The sequence below is a fragment of the Phaenicophaeus curvirostris genome, chromosome 7 (genome assembly GCF_032191515.1).
Source record: "Phaenicophaeus curvirostris isolate KB17595 chromosome 7, BPBGC_Pcur_1.0, whole genome shotgun sequence".
In the NCBI taxonomy this organism is placed as follows: domain Eukaryota; kingdom Metazoa; phylum Chordata; class Aves; order Cuculiformes; family Cuculidae; genus Phaenicophaeus; species Phaenicophaeus curvirostris.
Genome location: NC_091398.1, coordinates 21,232,721 through 21,248,555, shown reverse-complemented (window position 1 = coordinate 21,248,555; position 15,835 = coordinate 21,232,721). Strand labels below are relative to the sequence as shown.

At 38.1% G+C, this 15,835-nt stretch overlaps 1 protein-coding gene across 3 annotated transcripts in view; it reads right to left on the bottom strand.

Annotated features, from left to right (window-relative positions):
• Positions 1 to 15,835, bottom strand: part of LRP2 (LDL receptor related protein 2) — a 125,835-nt gene that overhangs the window by 88,440 nt on the left and 21,560 nt on the right. For all 3 annotated transcript variants that reach the window (XM_069861157.1, XM_069861158.1, XM_069861159.1), the window contains exons 3-9: positions 14,443 to 14,565; positions 11,288 to 11,404; positions 4,287 to 4,397; positions 4,066 to 4,179; positions 3,082 to 3,198; positions 2,152 to 2,295; positions 1,090 to 1,209 (exon numbers count right to left, since the gene is read on the bottom strand). In XM_069861157.1, coding sequence (XP_069717258.1) covers positions 1,090 to 1,209; positions 2,152 to 2,295; positions 3,082 to 3,198; positions 4,066 to 4,179; positions 4,287 to 4,397; positions 11,288 to 11,404; positions 14,443 to 14,565 — 846 coding nt within the window. The remainder of the gene's footprint in view (positions 1 to 1,089; positions 1,210 to 2,151; positions 2,296 to 3,081; positions 3,199 to 4,065; positions 4,180 to 4,286; positions 4,398 to 11,287; positions 11,405 to 14,442; positions 14,566 to 15,835) is intronic.

The window sequence follows — 15,835 nt, the reverse complement described above, 5'->3', positions numbered from 1 at the left end:
CTGATTGCAAGCCATTCCAAGACAAGACTTGCTCCCACTACAAACACATGCCTAGATCTTGGCAAACCAAAATATATTGACTCAGATTTCCAAGCCAGAATCAGATAGCTAGGTTCACAGGGCAATCAAAGAACACCAGAAGACTCAATGAGACTGCACTAAGGTTTACAAATGTGTACTTCACATATTTCCCACATAAGATTGAAAACCCAGTAAATTTTGCACCTGGAGTCAGTCAGTGCATTGATTATTCCTCTCTATTAAGAGCAACTGTGCTGTCTTGCAGCTCATACAGCCATAGGCCACCCAGTATTTTTGAAAATACAGAAATCTCAATAGAGACTGAGCACCTGGAATACTTTAAACAGCACAAACACCATAGCTTGGGTTGAAAACTCATAACAGATATTTACCCAGTTTATTATACTAGGCAGTGATAGACTTCATGATTCTGAAGTCATTCTATTTCTAGTTTCTGAGATAAATTATTTGTAGTACCAAGGCTTCGTGCTACTAGGTTACAGCAGCTACAGAATAGAAATGCAACACCACAGTACCTTACTTAGCTTTACATTGTTGCAAATATTCTTCATTTTCATGTAAATATGGCATATACTGAAATGTCATAGGAGATACAGACGTTCCATAGTGCAAATACATATACTGTCTTCATATACAGCCACTTTTAAGAAGTATCAAACACTTCAATATCATTAACTGTTTTTCCAGGCACATAAAAACACATATCCCTGGAGCCAAAAAACTCTCCCCATCTAACTACTAAAAGACCTGTAAAAAAAGTTTTCTTATAAAACAGCCACCCAAGTGCAAATCTTTTTAAACATAATCATTTTCTCACTATGCCTGAGCAGTCTCACTGAAAGCTGTCTTTATGCTATTTCTCAAGTTGGTATCTGTGTCACCACACTGCCACTGTATTTCTTAGATTTTAATTCTTTTGCTGACTCTTGAGACTTTCTGTTTGTCCAGTACACCTACCCACTTGGAATTTACTCGCCTTCCTCGAATCCAAATCCCAACAAGCTTTGAGATGGTACTAGATCTCTGGAATCACTGTATTTCACTTACCAACACAAGTACGACTGTCATTGCTACTTATTGTATATCCTGCAGGGCAATAACACATCCCTCCTGATGGAGAAGAATGACAGCGATACTGGCAACTCAGAGCAGCACACTGTGAGATGTCTAAAAAGGAAATAAAACAGTTTAGAAATACAATTACATGTATTACCAGTAGAATAGATTTTTGTCTACTAACAGTTAAAAAGCTGTAGTCTTTTCTATGATGAGTCTACAATTTCAGGAACAGCTTCATAAAACAAATCTGCACAAGACATTATGTGTCTGAAGTTCCAGAAAACTAGGTGATCAAATTATGATTATAAAGCATTAGCTGACTTCCACCTCCTTCCTTTTCATCTTTCTTTTCCTCGTTTTCTTGACCTTGCTTTGCAGATATTACGAATAAAACATTCAGCAAAGCAAGAAATGCTTTTTCATAATAGGATTAATTTCCTGTTATTTCTTCCACCCTCTTACTCCCAAAACCATGATTTTATTAATAGGAATTTCCCTCTTCCTAGAAATTAAAAATATAAAATGTCCTGGTCCTGATTCTCAGATAGAATCAATATTCATAAGAGTGAAATGAATAGGAACTATGCATGCTCACCACTTCCAACAGAGAAAAAGCAGTATACCAGTAAGCGGAGACTCAGACACCCCAGGTGAAAAGATATTTTTAGAACTCTAATATAAATGATTTAGCCAAGCCTCAGGATACACTAATTCAGCCCTGTATTCCAATCAGTACACAACATTCCTTCTTGCTTATAAAAAGGGAAAACCACAGATATTTAAACAAAAAAAAGGCATATAGTATATCCTTCTTTGCCTTCTTGAACACATTTTAGGATTTGAAGAGTTAAAAATCTTTATTTCTGAAACTTCATGTACAGATTTATAAAATGAACAGTCTGTTTGCAGACCATCCAGTCAAAACAGTGCCAATAAACATAGTAAGCTTCCAAAATTTCAGCACTGTTTAGGAGACAAAAGATGAATGTAAAAAGACATCAATACTGATCTTTCAGCTATTTTGTATATGCTTTTGATTTTAATACATACTGCAATGTCTGCCTGCAGTGGCGTTAGTTTCATCTTCTCCTGCGGGGCAGTCTGCAGTCCCGTCACACATCTTCCCAATTGGAATGCAACGTCCTGACCCAGGGCAGGCCCATTCTCCTGGGTAGCACTCATGGCGACCACTTTCTATGGAAAAGAAAAACAAGAATAACTGAGGAATATTTTTCAAATAATACTTAGAATTTCTTCTCTACCAGCTTCCCAAAGCATCTCTATTTTTCAGTACTCAGTTTCTGTTTCTTGCACACAGCTGAGAAAGCTTATAGAAGAAACATAATCTATACTCCCTTGTCAAGCATTTTCTCTTGCCTTGAAAGTACCATGCAAGCAATACTTGGGCAGACACAAGAATTTTTAGTTTTCTGGGTTGTTTAGAAACAATCAAATCATTTAGCTGTAGACTAACTGGTGCACCAGAAACTACAGTTTTGTGGTTTCAAAACACATAAAGGTAAAGAGAATAAAGCTTATCACAGAAAAGGCCAATAAAGGGGAAAAAGCCCACACTTTCATTCACTAAAATTCCTGTTTCTTGCATGACAAATCCTAGCAGGAAGCAAGTTATTTTCATTTTCAACCAACTTATTTCAGTTACTAGAAGCCTCACATCTCTTTATAGATGACCTGAAAAATCTCCACAGGAGAACAAAAAGATGTAAGAGGCAATGTAAAAGAAAAAAAATGTTGCTATATGCTAAACTTAGTTTACATCATACTCAGTATCACAACAATAAAAAATATTGTATAAATAAAATAAAAAGAAAAGAGAGAAACAGTTAAAGATGGAATTCTAAGATTTTCAATAGAAATGAAATGGATTCAGAACATCTTGACTGGTCAAAATTTCATACAATAGCTTAATGAGATCTTCCTCTGAAAATGTCATTGTTAGAAGTTAGTATTAGTATATACCACATCCTCTTTCATCTTCATTATCTTCACAATCATCATCTCCATCACATATCCAGCTCTGATGAATGCAACGGCCACTTGGGCAAGTGAAGAAGTTGCCTCTGCAAGTTGCATAAGCTAAGGAAAGAAACATGAGAAAATCAAACTACTCTAAGCGACTAAAAGGTTAGAAATAGTAATACTGATTCATAACAAATATTTTAAATCCTGAAGTCTTGAATATCACCTCCTTGTCATGTCCAGGAACTTTGTTAATAAGGTACTGTGCAATTAGGTGCACAATTAATTGAGAAATTTAGCCTTCCCTTTGATTTCCATAAAGTATCAGAGTATTCTAAGATAAAGTTCATGCCTAAAACCAGAGCAAATCAGCGATGATTCTGGCTGAAGATGTAATAACCTGGGATGCTCTTACCATGAAGAAAAGAATGAGCTAGAAATTTTCAGAAATAGGAGTCAATAAAGACCTTAGGTGAATATCTAAAGGACAACTGCTTGTATAGTTATGTCTGTAAAGTTGTATATTATAGTCACTGGGAATAATTCTACAAGACTTATTGCATTGATCAGAAAATAAAAAAATGAAAAAAAAAAACTAAGCAGATCTGGACCAAAAAAAAAGCAACAGCATGCTGTATCTAACTGAGATTCCAGAGTGAAGGAATCACCATTGGGTTATGCTGAAATGAAGAAAATGACAACAGCACGAAGAAGTGAAACTGTATGTGTTAAGAAGCAAACTGTCACCTAATCCAGGGAATTCAAATAGTGACCACACATCCAGGCACTTAGCAACAAGGACAACCTAAAAAGCATCTATCAAAGAAGCACTGTGATTCTCATCTTTCTGTAGAAAAAAAAAAATCCTTGTAGAACAGTGAATATGTTTTGATGGCTGTATAGCCAAGCAATCTACTTCCTGCTATCTGCTTGAAACAATTCTTAGCAAAACAATTAAAGAAAATGGGGAAAAAAACATCATACTGCAAGAGTTTTCATCACTCCTATCTCCACAGTCATCATCATGGTCACAGATAAAGGCTCGTGGGATGCATTCTCCATTAGCACACTGGAACTGCGCACTGGTACAGCCACGTGCTGAAAGAGATTTTAGCACAGAAAGACTTTCAGAAAATCTGTCACAAATGTTAAAAGAGAGGCTATAAAGCAGATTTGTTTGGGACCACTCTGTACATGGTACTTACTGCAATTAGCTTCATCAGAAGAATCTCTGCAATCAACTTTGCCATCACATCGCTGGCTTGCATTAAAACATGCTCCATTTGCACATGATAACTGTTCACATCTTGGGTAGTCTACAACAAGAAATCCTTCAGTATTAGCATGAATGTTAGACTGTTAAGAGTATAATGAGTCATATACATCCAGTGTCAACAGAATATCTTGATTTATAGGAACGCAAAAAGGAATACAAAACTTCCCACACTAGTACTAACAATCAATTAATTTGTTCAGTATACTGTCCCCTCCAACAGATATCTCTATAGATACCTCTCTCTCATCTGTCTCTAGATAGATGCTGCAAACCTTGCAAGAAGCCTGGAGAAGTCCTCAGCCTGCAAAAATCTTTATTATAATATATAATCTAGTGTATAAACGCAAATCATTATAAAAATACCAAGCAGGGCAATAAGTAAAGATCTTTTGAAGACACTTCAGAATACATATTCTGACTACATTGGTGGTTTATTTAAAATGTAAACAAATACTTCTTTTCCTCTATTTTCTTTTTAAATCTGCTTAGCATACAGATTCTTTATTTTAATTGTAGTTGCAGAAGGAAGAAAATTCTTTGAAAAGCCCGATTGAGGTGAATTTAACTTTTAAATTCTGTACAGGTAATCCCATTTCCAATCCCGTATATAAAGGCCAAGCTTATTAAATTACAGTTCTAACCCCAGCTTTCTCAATAAGAGACATTTTTCACTGCATTGCACATTGCACTCACTGTACTTTATAGTGTATTACTTTAATAAATATTATTTATTATGGTTTTAATTATTTGGGGTATCAAGAACTAATCTTCACGTATAATGACAAAGCTGTGAGTTACAAAGGCTGTAGCCAATGAACTGCAAGGTTCATGATCATCTGTGCCATTAGGACAGTTCCACAGTAGCTGAAATCTCTTACCATAAAGATGTGGATGAGTAAGTAGCAAAGATGCAAGAATTAGGCAAGAAATGCTGGCTTCAGTGAGGGTCAACCACTATGCTACAGCTCCTACGCAACAGCTATTCTTCAAACATCTCCCAGCTAAAGCCCCTGTTGAAGTCACGCACATGATGCGCCTGGGGCATTGTTTGAGGTGGATGAGGTTACCCACCTAGTTGACCAAATGAAACCAGTTAAAGTAATCTTTCTGGATTTCAGTAAAGACTTTGATACAGTTTCTCACAGTATCCTCCTGAACAAAATGTCCAGCATACAGCTGGATAAACACATGACGCAATGAGTGAGCAATTGGCTGACAGGCCAGGCTCAAAGGGTCATAGTAAATGGGGTTACATGGGGCTTGCTACCAGTTACTAGCGGGGTTCCACAGGGATCCATCTTAGGGCCAGCACTCTTTAACGTCTTCATAAACGGCTCAGAGGCAGGAGGTTTAATAACTAAGCTTGTGGATAGCATAAAATTGTTGGGAGCTGTTGACGCTCTTGAGGGCAGACAAATTGGAGAACTGGGAAATCGCCAGCCGCATGTAGTTAAACAAGGGTAAGTGCCCAATCTTGCACCTGGGGCACAGCAACCTCAGATACACACTGGGGAGGGAGAGGCTAGAAAGGAGCCCTGCGGAAAGGGATGATAGGATGACCATTGATAGGACTTCAGGGAATGTCAGGAAGATGTACTAAGAGAATTTAGTTTGGATACTAGAGAAAGGCTCTTCATCCAGCGGGTGGTAGAGCACTGGAACAGGCTTCCCAGAGAAGCAGTAATGGCAACAAGCCTGACAGTATCCAAGAAGCATTTGTACAACACCCTCAGACACACGGCGTGAATGTTGGGGTTGTCCTCTCCAGGAACAGGAGTTAAACATCATGATTCCTGTGCGTTCTTCCAACTCAGGACATTCTATGATTCTATGACAACACTGATGCTGAGAGAATGAAGGAAGCCAAAACAGAACTTCGTAACAATACTAGGACATCTGAAAAGGAAGGAGCTCTTGTTCTTGCAGTAGCAAAAAAAACAGTATTTAAACTCCTTTTCTCACCAAAATTCAGAAAACATTAGCAATGAGCCGAGTTCTTCTACTCCCTGTCACCAAATGGAAAGTTCTGAATAAGAGAAGAAGAATCTGGACCTTGGCAATGGCGAAGGTAGGAATGGGATGAACCCCCTAAGCTGGAATGCCTATATAATATTTCCTAATGAAAAGCCCGCCAGCAAAGGAAGTCTGGAAAGTGAGTATCACGACATTTTAAATTTAAGTGTTAGGGAAGGTCTTACATTGGTAGCTGTACTTGGGGCTTGCATAATAAACATTTCCTAGCTTTCCATATGCACCTGACCCCAGAGCAATGCATTCATGTATAAAACCCCAGAGCTATGCAAGAACTGATACTGATCAGAGAAGCTGATCATACTGCCTCCATTCTAGAGGGCACATGGAAGAAGTTTCAGTGCTCTGTGAGTGACCTGGGACTATATGAAAACCAAAGAAAGGGTTCTCTTCCAGGGACTCAGTCATGTTGTTTTGTTCTAGGTCAGTAGCGGAGGGATTAGGAAGAGCTAAAAAGGAAGGATAAGGTTCTGAGTTGAAAAGATGACAAGGTAGGTACTTTGCATTTAAGGTCTGAGAACACAGCTGTACAGGAGGAGAGAGTGGAAGGAGATGGTAAAAGACTGAACATAGGATTAGGAGAAAGAAGTTAAAGGATAGAAAAATATACACATTGTTTTCTTTCACCTTTATTTTAATTGTGAAAAGCCTCCAACATGAACATTGTTTATTATTTCCTCCCGAGAACTTTTGGCTAATTACAGAAAACTGAAAAGAAGAGAGAATTTTCCTAGTGACCAAAATTCCTGGAAGATAATACGAGCTTTGTGAAAACAGGGAAATCCAGCTACGCTCATTCTAGTGCTCAGGAAGAAAGCGAGCCCTTTTTCTCCCCTTTCCCTCAGGCTTCTTTTTCTTAGCCAAAGTACTTCTCCACAATCTGTCTCCCTGTGGTATGCCAGACTTCAGTTGCAAAACACAAACAACTGGTAAACGTCAGCACAAATGACAGATGAGGCATCTTGCTTCTTGTAACCCACAAACTGGTTTGGGGCAACACTCACAAACACATTTGAATGGCACATTTCAATGTACACATGTGGAAGATGCTTGAAAGTTATGTCACAGGAATTACTAAACCTACATTATTTTGCTCTCCAACACTTTTTTTATGCAAGCTGGAAATAAATCCATCCAAAAACTAGCAACAGCAAACAGTCGAAACTGCTATTTGATTCAGCAGACACTGATTTCTGATTTCTCACACAGTCAAGAAATGTAACCTTCCATAACCCTAACTCATGTTACAAGTAGGAGAAAGAAACAAAGCAGGCAATTTCCTACTTCCAAGTGTCTTTCCTTTATTGCAGCAACGTTTCAAGACATTTTACAAAATAAAATTAATTAAAACCCTTTGACTCATTGCCATGAGTCACCACCTCACAGTGAGCAAATTATTGCCCAGACAGCCCACATACTATTAGAGACACCAGGACGAGGACTCACCCCAAGCCCAAGCGTCCTGCGAGCTACATGATACCAGATAGTGTTCATAGCAGAGATGCTTTGAGAGCTGGCAGACTGACCAGACCCTCATTCCTCACACTAATACCTTATTTTGATCCCTGCCACTCAAGTCTTTGGCTGCCTTTCTTACCTTGCTCTAGTTTTGCTTCTTACCTGTCCCAGACTTTCCCTGGTGGAGATAATTCCTTCAGTCTGAACATCTGCCTTGTCCTGTAGCTGTTACATGCAATATGTCCAATATCAAAAACATTAGCCTCTGACCACATCCCTTTTCTTCCTGCTTGGACTGCATTCTTTACAATCTCTCCAGTTCTTGATCTTTGTTCACTTTTTACCTTCACCTGCAAATTCATTCCAGACCTGGCTGCCCACTTCCTTACCACAACAGCTGTTTAGTGTAGCAAACAAGAGGCAGGACTTAAGAAGTTATGCAGCCAACCCATGGCAGCCACTCTACATCCAAATTAGAACTAAAATCCTCGAGTTTCTGGGTTTGTGCTTAGCCCATCAGCCTCCAACAACACATCTTTAAAACCCTTGCCCTTTCTCCCTCACGGCCCCAGGGCAGTGCTCAACATCCAGAGCTGTATCCAGGGAGGTTATTCTGTCAGCTACAGCAAAGCAAAATGGACATGGTTGGGATTTTCATTTTTCAACTACTAAGCTGAGGCAGGAGAGAGAATTCTACCTTTAATTGAAAGAAATAAGTATGTAGCACAGAACGATACAAGTATTGCCTGCTTACTGAAAAAATGTATTTTCTACTCCAGATAGTCTGCCATTTCTTTCTATATTTCTGAAGTATTAAAATGAAAGCATTTTCTAGCTGCTGACTATTAAGAAAGCTGAAAAACAGCCTGATATATTTTTATTAAAAATATGAAATTAAACAGCTTTGATACACTAATTACACGACCTGTAGCTGAAACATTGTTCTGATATTTATTCTAGCCTCTGCATGGATAGTTTTCCCTTGCTGTTAATCCCATTAGCGGTAAAATGGACTAAGGCTTTGAATTCCTTTGTTCTATTTTTTCACATCTAATTGCTGAGTTATTTCATATTGGTGACATTTTGCATTTGAGTAAATGCAATCTTAATACATCTTAAATAATGTAACTTATTCAGCAACAAAACTTTATCTTCTTTACAATCTAAATCTGCTTCCAGACAGATCAGTGAGTGCAAGGCGTAAGTAAATGGACATGATAAGTTTCTTATGCTCCATGAAACAACAGAATCAATTCTAAATAGCTTTTTTCTTTCATTGTTCATGGACGTTTCATTTTTATTGATGAAACCTTTTAGCATAAATTAAAGAAGGGAAAAATAATTACAAAGGGAAAGGCCAAAATAGTGATATTCCTCTTAATATTTGTTTATATCAGATAATGTGGAAAAGGAAATTGATGAAACAGAAAGAAAAATTAATATTCAAAGCAAGTATTAAAAACTGTTTCAAAACAGTAAAATCTAACACATTCATCCCTACTGTTAATGATAAAATGACCAAAGTATTCATTTTATCTTACAGCTTCTGTTTAAAGTTCCAGGCCTTGCAAAGACAGACAGGCAATAAAAAAAATAATCAGCCTTTCTGGAAGGGTTTTGTCATTGCATTCTTCTTGATTCTCTTGTCTTCAGCACCATCACATTTCTTTAAACTAGTCCAATACTCCTACTTTCTAAGCCACAGTCATTCTTCTGTCTCAGAGGGACTGTCAACACATCTTCTAATAAACCAGAGTAGAGGCTGTTGAATGATATGAGACAGTCCCTCTCCCTGAGGCGAAATATGCTGCCTTCACAACAGTCACGGGACCTACTGACTGACTCAACAGTGACTGGGTTCCCCAAACTACTTTTAAGGCATCTAGACACCCCTTTCCAAACTGCCTTTTTAACTTACTTAGTTGATTAATATTAAACACGAATTAAAATGAGTGCTTCAAGTCTGCCACAGCTTTAGTACATATTACAACGATCACAACATTTCACCTGGCTGTTCTATAACATACTGAATGACCACTCACGGAATTTTTTCAGAGGTGCTGAGCAGTTCCTCTTTTTTAATTCACAAAGCATTTTTTAAACAAATTACTTTTCTTCAGGACTTTTTTCTAACGTGTCACAGATTTCCTAAATTAAGTTACCAATCTCTTTTCTTCCTCAAAAATTTAAGAGAAAAAATGTCAAGCTACTGAAGATATTCCTCCAGCAATTATACAGGGTACTTTGGGGCTTGGCTTTCAGACATTTGTATTGGCAACTTCAGAACTGCGTCTATCACATGGCAAAGTTCCAAGACAGCTGTCTCAGCAACCTTTTATTCCAGAGTACCATACAGTTTTACAACATTTTTCATTTTCCAGAGTATATCTTTTGGCCACTTGTGAGTCAGAGATAAAACACACTAACAGATGACTATGTAATATGCTGGTTTTCCTTCACACAGCATGTGCATATGGCCGTTTTCACTCTAAGCACAGCCATTAACAACATTGTATTTCTTGCTTCTTTATCCATTCCTTAGCAACCTATCCTTTTCCTCCACACTCTGCCCCAGGTCTTGTTCTGAAGGAGATTTACAGTCACATCCTTTTCCCAAAGGCACACTAAGTTCCAATAGCTGAAATAGCAGCTCTGTGTTACACATCACTCATGACATCTGTAAAGCTCTTCCTTGATACCAGCAATGAACAGACATGCGTTTCCATGTCATTGTGTGGGTCTTAGGCAAAAACATCTCTGAAAAATGTAGCCTCTATTTTGTGCCTAACTATCTTTTCCATCAGTATTCAACCTAGGCCAAGATCTAGGGAGGCTGTCACCAGACAGTGAGGCAGCCTCAACTCTGGGAAAGGTAGACCAGAAAAAACTACTTGTTCATCTGCATTTTGTTGCTACAATATAAACAGCTTATCTGAATACAATACGACCTAACGCTGCTTCATCTTCACAGAAAACTGCAGTCCAGAATACAAAAGCTTTTGAAAGGTTCAAAGTCCCTCAAATAAGTGATCTGGGGTCAAATTCTGCTTTTCTATACAGGTAATAGTTACCACTGACTTCATAAGGATTATGCAAAAAAGAACATGAAAAAAAATTGGCAAAGTTACCTCTGAGTCTCCCAAGGCTTTAAGCCATTTAAACATGCTTGTTTCTTTCCAATGCAATATTAATTATCTTTCAGATAATTACAAACAAGAAGCCCTGATCCTATGGTAGCAGTTTGCACTTGAGTTCTGCAATAACGGATCTCTATCATAACATTAGCTCTAATACACAAAAGAATCTGAAATGAAATTCTCATAACAAGCAGCATATTGTGGTCATTCTGTCCATCAACAAGTTCTTCAATCTTATAAATATATTAAAATGCCACAGGGAGATGAGATGAAACCAGATCTAGTGCTAGGAGTTAAGACTCACGACAGACTCTTTCATCTGTTCCATCAGTGCAGTCCTTTACTCGATCGCACCAGTAGGCACTCGGGATACACTGTCCATTCGAACACGTGAACTGCTGACTTGAGCATGTCCTTCCCGCTGCAAGAGAAAGGCACTTAATCAGTCTTTTGCATCAAACAAAATCTTTTATGCAGAAAAATATTTTCTCTCTTTCTTAACTACTCTCCATCCTTCTCATTAACATCAACATAAGACTTCCTCCTCTTGTACCTTTGTGTACTCAAGGAGATTAAAGAACACTTGATAAGCACATGACAGATAACATAGCTCATGATGCCTTCTGTAGCCTGCAAGGTCACTGCTTTTCTCCACTGAAGGTGCTGACCTCCAAGTTAAAAATTACCTCACTATTCTGCCTAAAAGATTATATTACCAGTTCTCACTGTTTTAAAGTTTTCTCTATTATTTTGTTTACTGAGTCAAAATCTATCAATAACCTACTCCATGATCTCTTTGGGCACAGAAGTGAGACTGACTTCCCCAGGTCTTCCTTTTCTCCCTTTTTAAAAATGGGGATTATGTTTCCCCTTTCCCAGTCAGTGAGAACTTCACCATCCTGCCATGACTTCTCAAATACGACAGATAGTGTCTCAGCAACTTCACCTGCCAATTCCCTTAAAATCGCTGGATGCATCTCATCGGGTCCCATGGACTTGTGCACCTTTAGGTTCCTCAGATGGTCTCAAACCTTATCCTCTCCTATAGCAGACAGTTCTTCATTCTCCCCAGTGATGTGGGCAGCATGGCTAGAGCACTTGCCAGCGGAGACTGAGGCAAAGAAAGTCATTGAGTACCTCAGCCTTCTTTATATCCGAGGTAACCAGGTCTCCTCTTTCCTTCCAGAGAGGGCCCACGTTCTCCCTAGTCTTCCTTTTTATCACCTACAAATCTACAGAAGCTTTTCTTGTTGCTCCTGATGTCTCTACCAGATTCAATTCTATCAGGGCTTTAGCTTTCTTAACCTGATTCCTGGTCACTCAGTCAATTCCTCTGTATTCCTCCCACACGACCTACCCTTGCTTCCACCCTCTGTGGGACCCACCACCTTGACCAACTAGAATGCCGCAACATAAACACAGTAGAGCTGGAGGTAAGGCACTGCCTTTCTAATACAGGCCGGGCCTCAACAGGCAGGAATATTTTACATTCACAACTACTAGAGGACTGAGAATGACTATGTCTCTTCTTGTGACAGCTGTATCAGTGAAAAGCAACCACATAAAAGATGCAATTCCACTTTGATTCTACTACAGCTAAATCACACTTTCTGTTCTTCTTAGGCCAATTAATTGAATCTGTGAAAGTATAGTTGAAGGGCAAAATCACTTCCAAATTTTCCTCCCTTCTATCACCTGCATGTTTGTTTTTTTCAATCTCATGCTATACCTCAACACCATCCTAGTCTATACACTGGCATCTGGTCTGCTGCTTTACAGGGGCTCCCTGTTCCTTCTTTTATCAGCAGTGTGATACTAGCTTCATGATGAAAAACAAGAGTGCTACAGCAAAGTAAACCACATTTGGTTTAACTCTGCATGTGTGACTCCCAAAGCTGTTGGCCATTTTTCTCAGGAAAAAAAATTAACATTTCAAGAAGTAAAACCTCCCCCAGAATTCCCAAGCACAGAGATAAAAAGTCCTTTTAGAAGAATGACAAATACCAGGAGATGGCTCAAAAACGGCAGCACCACAGTGCCATTATATAGTCACCAACACTCATGATTAACCAGCACATGGAGAACAATGGTACAGTGACCCAGTTCAAAAGTCAACTCAGAGCTGTTGCTCATTTTGTGTTTTGTATCTACAGATTGCTTAGTTAAAACATAACCAGCAGTTGTGCTGACACCTTTTCGGAGCAAGAGCGGAACAAAAGGCAGTTAACCTCAGTTCCAATTTTTCCATCCTCAGTGGGAACAAGTATCGAGATACAAAATCACAAACCAAATCTGTGAGCAAAATCCTCCCAAAACCTGTGAACCTCCCCAGAATCAAGGGCATTAGCGGATATTCAGTTTAAAGAAATCATCCAAAAATTATTCACAGAATCAAAAGGAAAATAAATTAATCTTATTCTTGTTTAAGGTAATTTCTAATACTAGAAGTAGCAGGAAATCTGTTCTTTAGAACACTACAGCATCTGCTCTTCCTTTCTTATGCAATAATGCAGAAAATGCATTTTAGTGCAATAATCATCTCAGTTCACTGTTCAGCACTTCAGCACATACTTAAATGTATGTAGCCGTTAAAATGAAGGGTCAAGAAATTAAACAATCAGAGTAACATATTTTATTATAGTCAGTATTTATCTTGCTAACAGCACTGAAAAAAGAGCCTATGGTTAAGGTAGCTCGAATGCTAAATGATTTCTTTGCTCTAAAATATACAGATAACATTGATCACTTTAGTTCAAAATGGCAATTCAAACATGATTAATACACTGTTAAGCATATTAGAGGTAAATACTAATAGGAACAATGCCCTGAATTTAAGCTGTCCAAATGACAATGAAAGACTAGACTTCTACCCCATACCAGGACATTTGCTATTCCTCCTCTCTGAATGTGAAAAAAGGACAACTCTAGTCATTTTAAATAATAATGCTATTAAATAGTATCACAGAAGATGGCACAAGAATCTTTAGCAATGTTTACTTCAATTCCTCCTTTTTTATATACATATAAATTTCAAAATTTTCTAGAAATAAATTATTTTTTTATTATAATTCTGATATGCCAGTGTGAACTTTGTTATACAATGAACAAAATGGCTTTTCTGTGACCGAGACAGTGTTTGGACAGAGCATTACATACATTTCACCATTTTTTGAATAAATAAATTTTGTATCAGCTACAGCACTAACACGCACTGTGCATTTTTTTTCTTTTTTCCCCTCTTTTTAGTTAACTGGACTCTCTTTAGTTAACTGAACTATTTCGTTCTATATTTTATCTACTTCCAATTTCAGATTATTTCATTGCTAAAACTATTTTAGGGAGACTCTTCTGGTAGAAGGTGTACATAGAGCAGGCTTGTTTCTCTATGTTGTCCATATGTGGCTAGCTGAATTACCTTATTTCACAGACCTGGTATAACATTAGAACTTAAATACTTACGACATTGTTGATGCTCATCTGAGCCATCCTCGCAGTCTTCCTCGTCATCACAAACCCATGACTGTGGGATACATTCACCATCAGTCTGACACTGAAACTGATTTCCTTCACAGGTAGGTTGTGCTAGTGTAAGCAATGAAAAAAATCATCAGTTCACAGATGTCTGGGAAAGCACTTTCAAGGAGAGCAATTCCATAAGGGAAAAGAAGACCTAAGGTTCAAGTGTCAATTGATTGACTTCCACTAAACACATGATGCATTTGACAAACCAAAGAAAACAGAGCAGGGAGGGGCAAGTGGGCCAGTAGAAGGATGCTCAAAAGCAAAACTTGGTAAACTCATGGGTCTGAATCTTCAGTTTTGCGCCTTGCCCTGAACAGACAGGTTCCTCTAGAAGGCAGGTCATAGCAAAAGCTTGAGGCTCTGAAACGCCCTCTAGCAGAGCCTCTTTATTTTTTTATTTATATATGGAGTCATGCCAGCTTCCTTACTCTCACAGAGGCCTGTTTAATTGCTCTCACTTCACCTCAGATGTTTTATGTATCCCTGGTAGAATGAAGATCTTTCAAAACAAGCTCATGACTCCTCTCTGTGAATTCATGAGGCAAATGAGAAGGTCTGTTCAGAACAACCTGAACATTGTTGTCATAGCTTCATTTTGTACTTTTTAAATAGCCAAACAACAGGGAGCCATCATACAGGAAGATCAAAACAGATTTTTGAAACCGTATTACAGCTTACTCCGTCCCTAGTTATACTCTCGGGAAGAATCACTAGCACAATGCAGTCCAGCAGACAGGACAGGTCTTAATCTTTCTTCTCAGAATCATTTTTTTGCTGTTCTGTGAGGTCGACTAGAAACCATTTGTGCTCATGGGATGATACATAAACATAGCTATCAATGTAAACAAAGCATCGATGGAGAAAACTAAATCATTTTGTAGATTTAGAGTTCAGAAGTACAAAATTAAATTAGAGGAAAGTAATTAGAGGGATAAAATCAATTACATACAAGAGACAAAAGTATGCATTTCATGCATATTTTTTTTCCACCCCTGCTTTAAGAACCAAAGAATAATCTTGTAATTTTAACCTCAGGACAGTTTTAAACAGTTTAAAGCTGTCTTCCTAGATGCTTACATGCCACACTACCTATACCACACAAACATATTGTTTTTAAAAGCACAATTAACTGGAAAAAAAAAAAAAAGAAAGTTTCATTTTCATCTTCCTAATTGATCCCATGTATGAAAATGAGAGCAACTTAACTTCATGGTTAAAACTGTGACAAATGTAGCAGGTGTCAGGGTTGGGGGTTTTTATCTTTCACCATGTCAATGTGAATTTTTCAGAAGTCTGAGTCATCTTAGAAGTTGAACACTACCTGATTTTC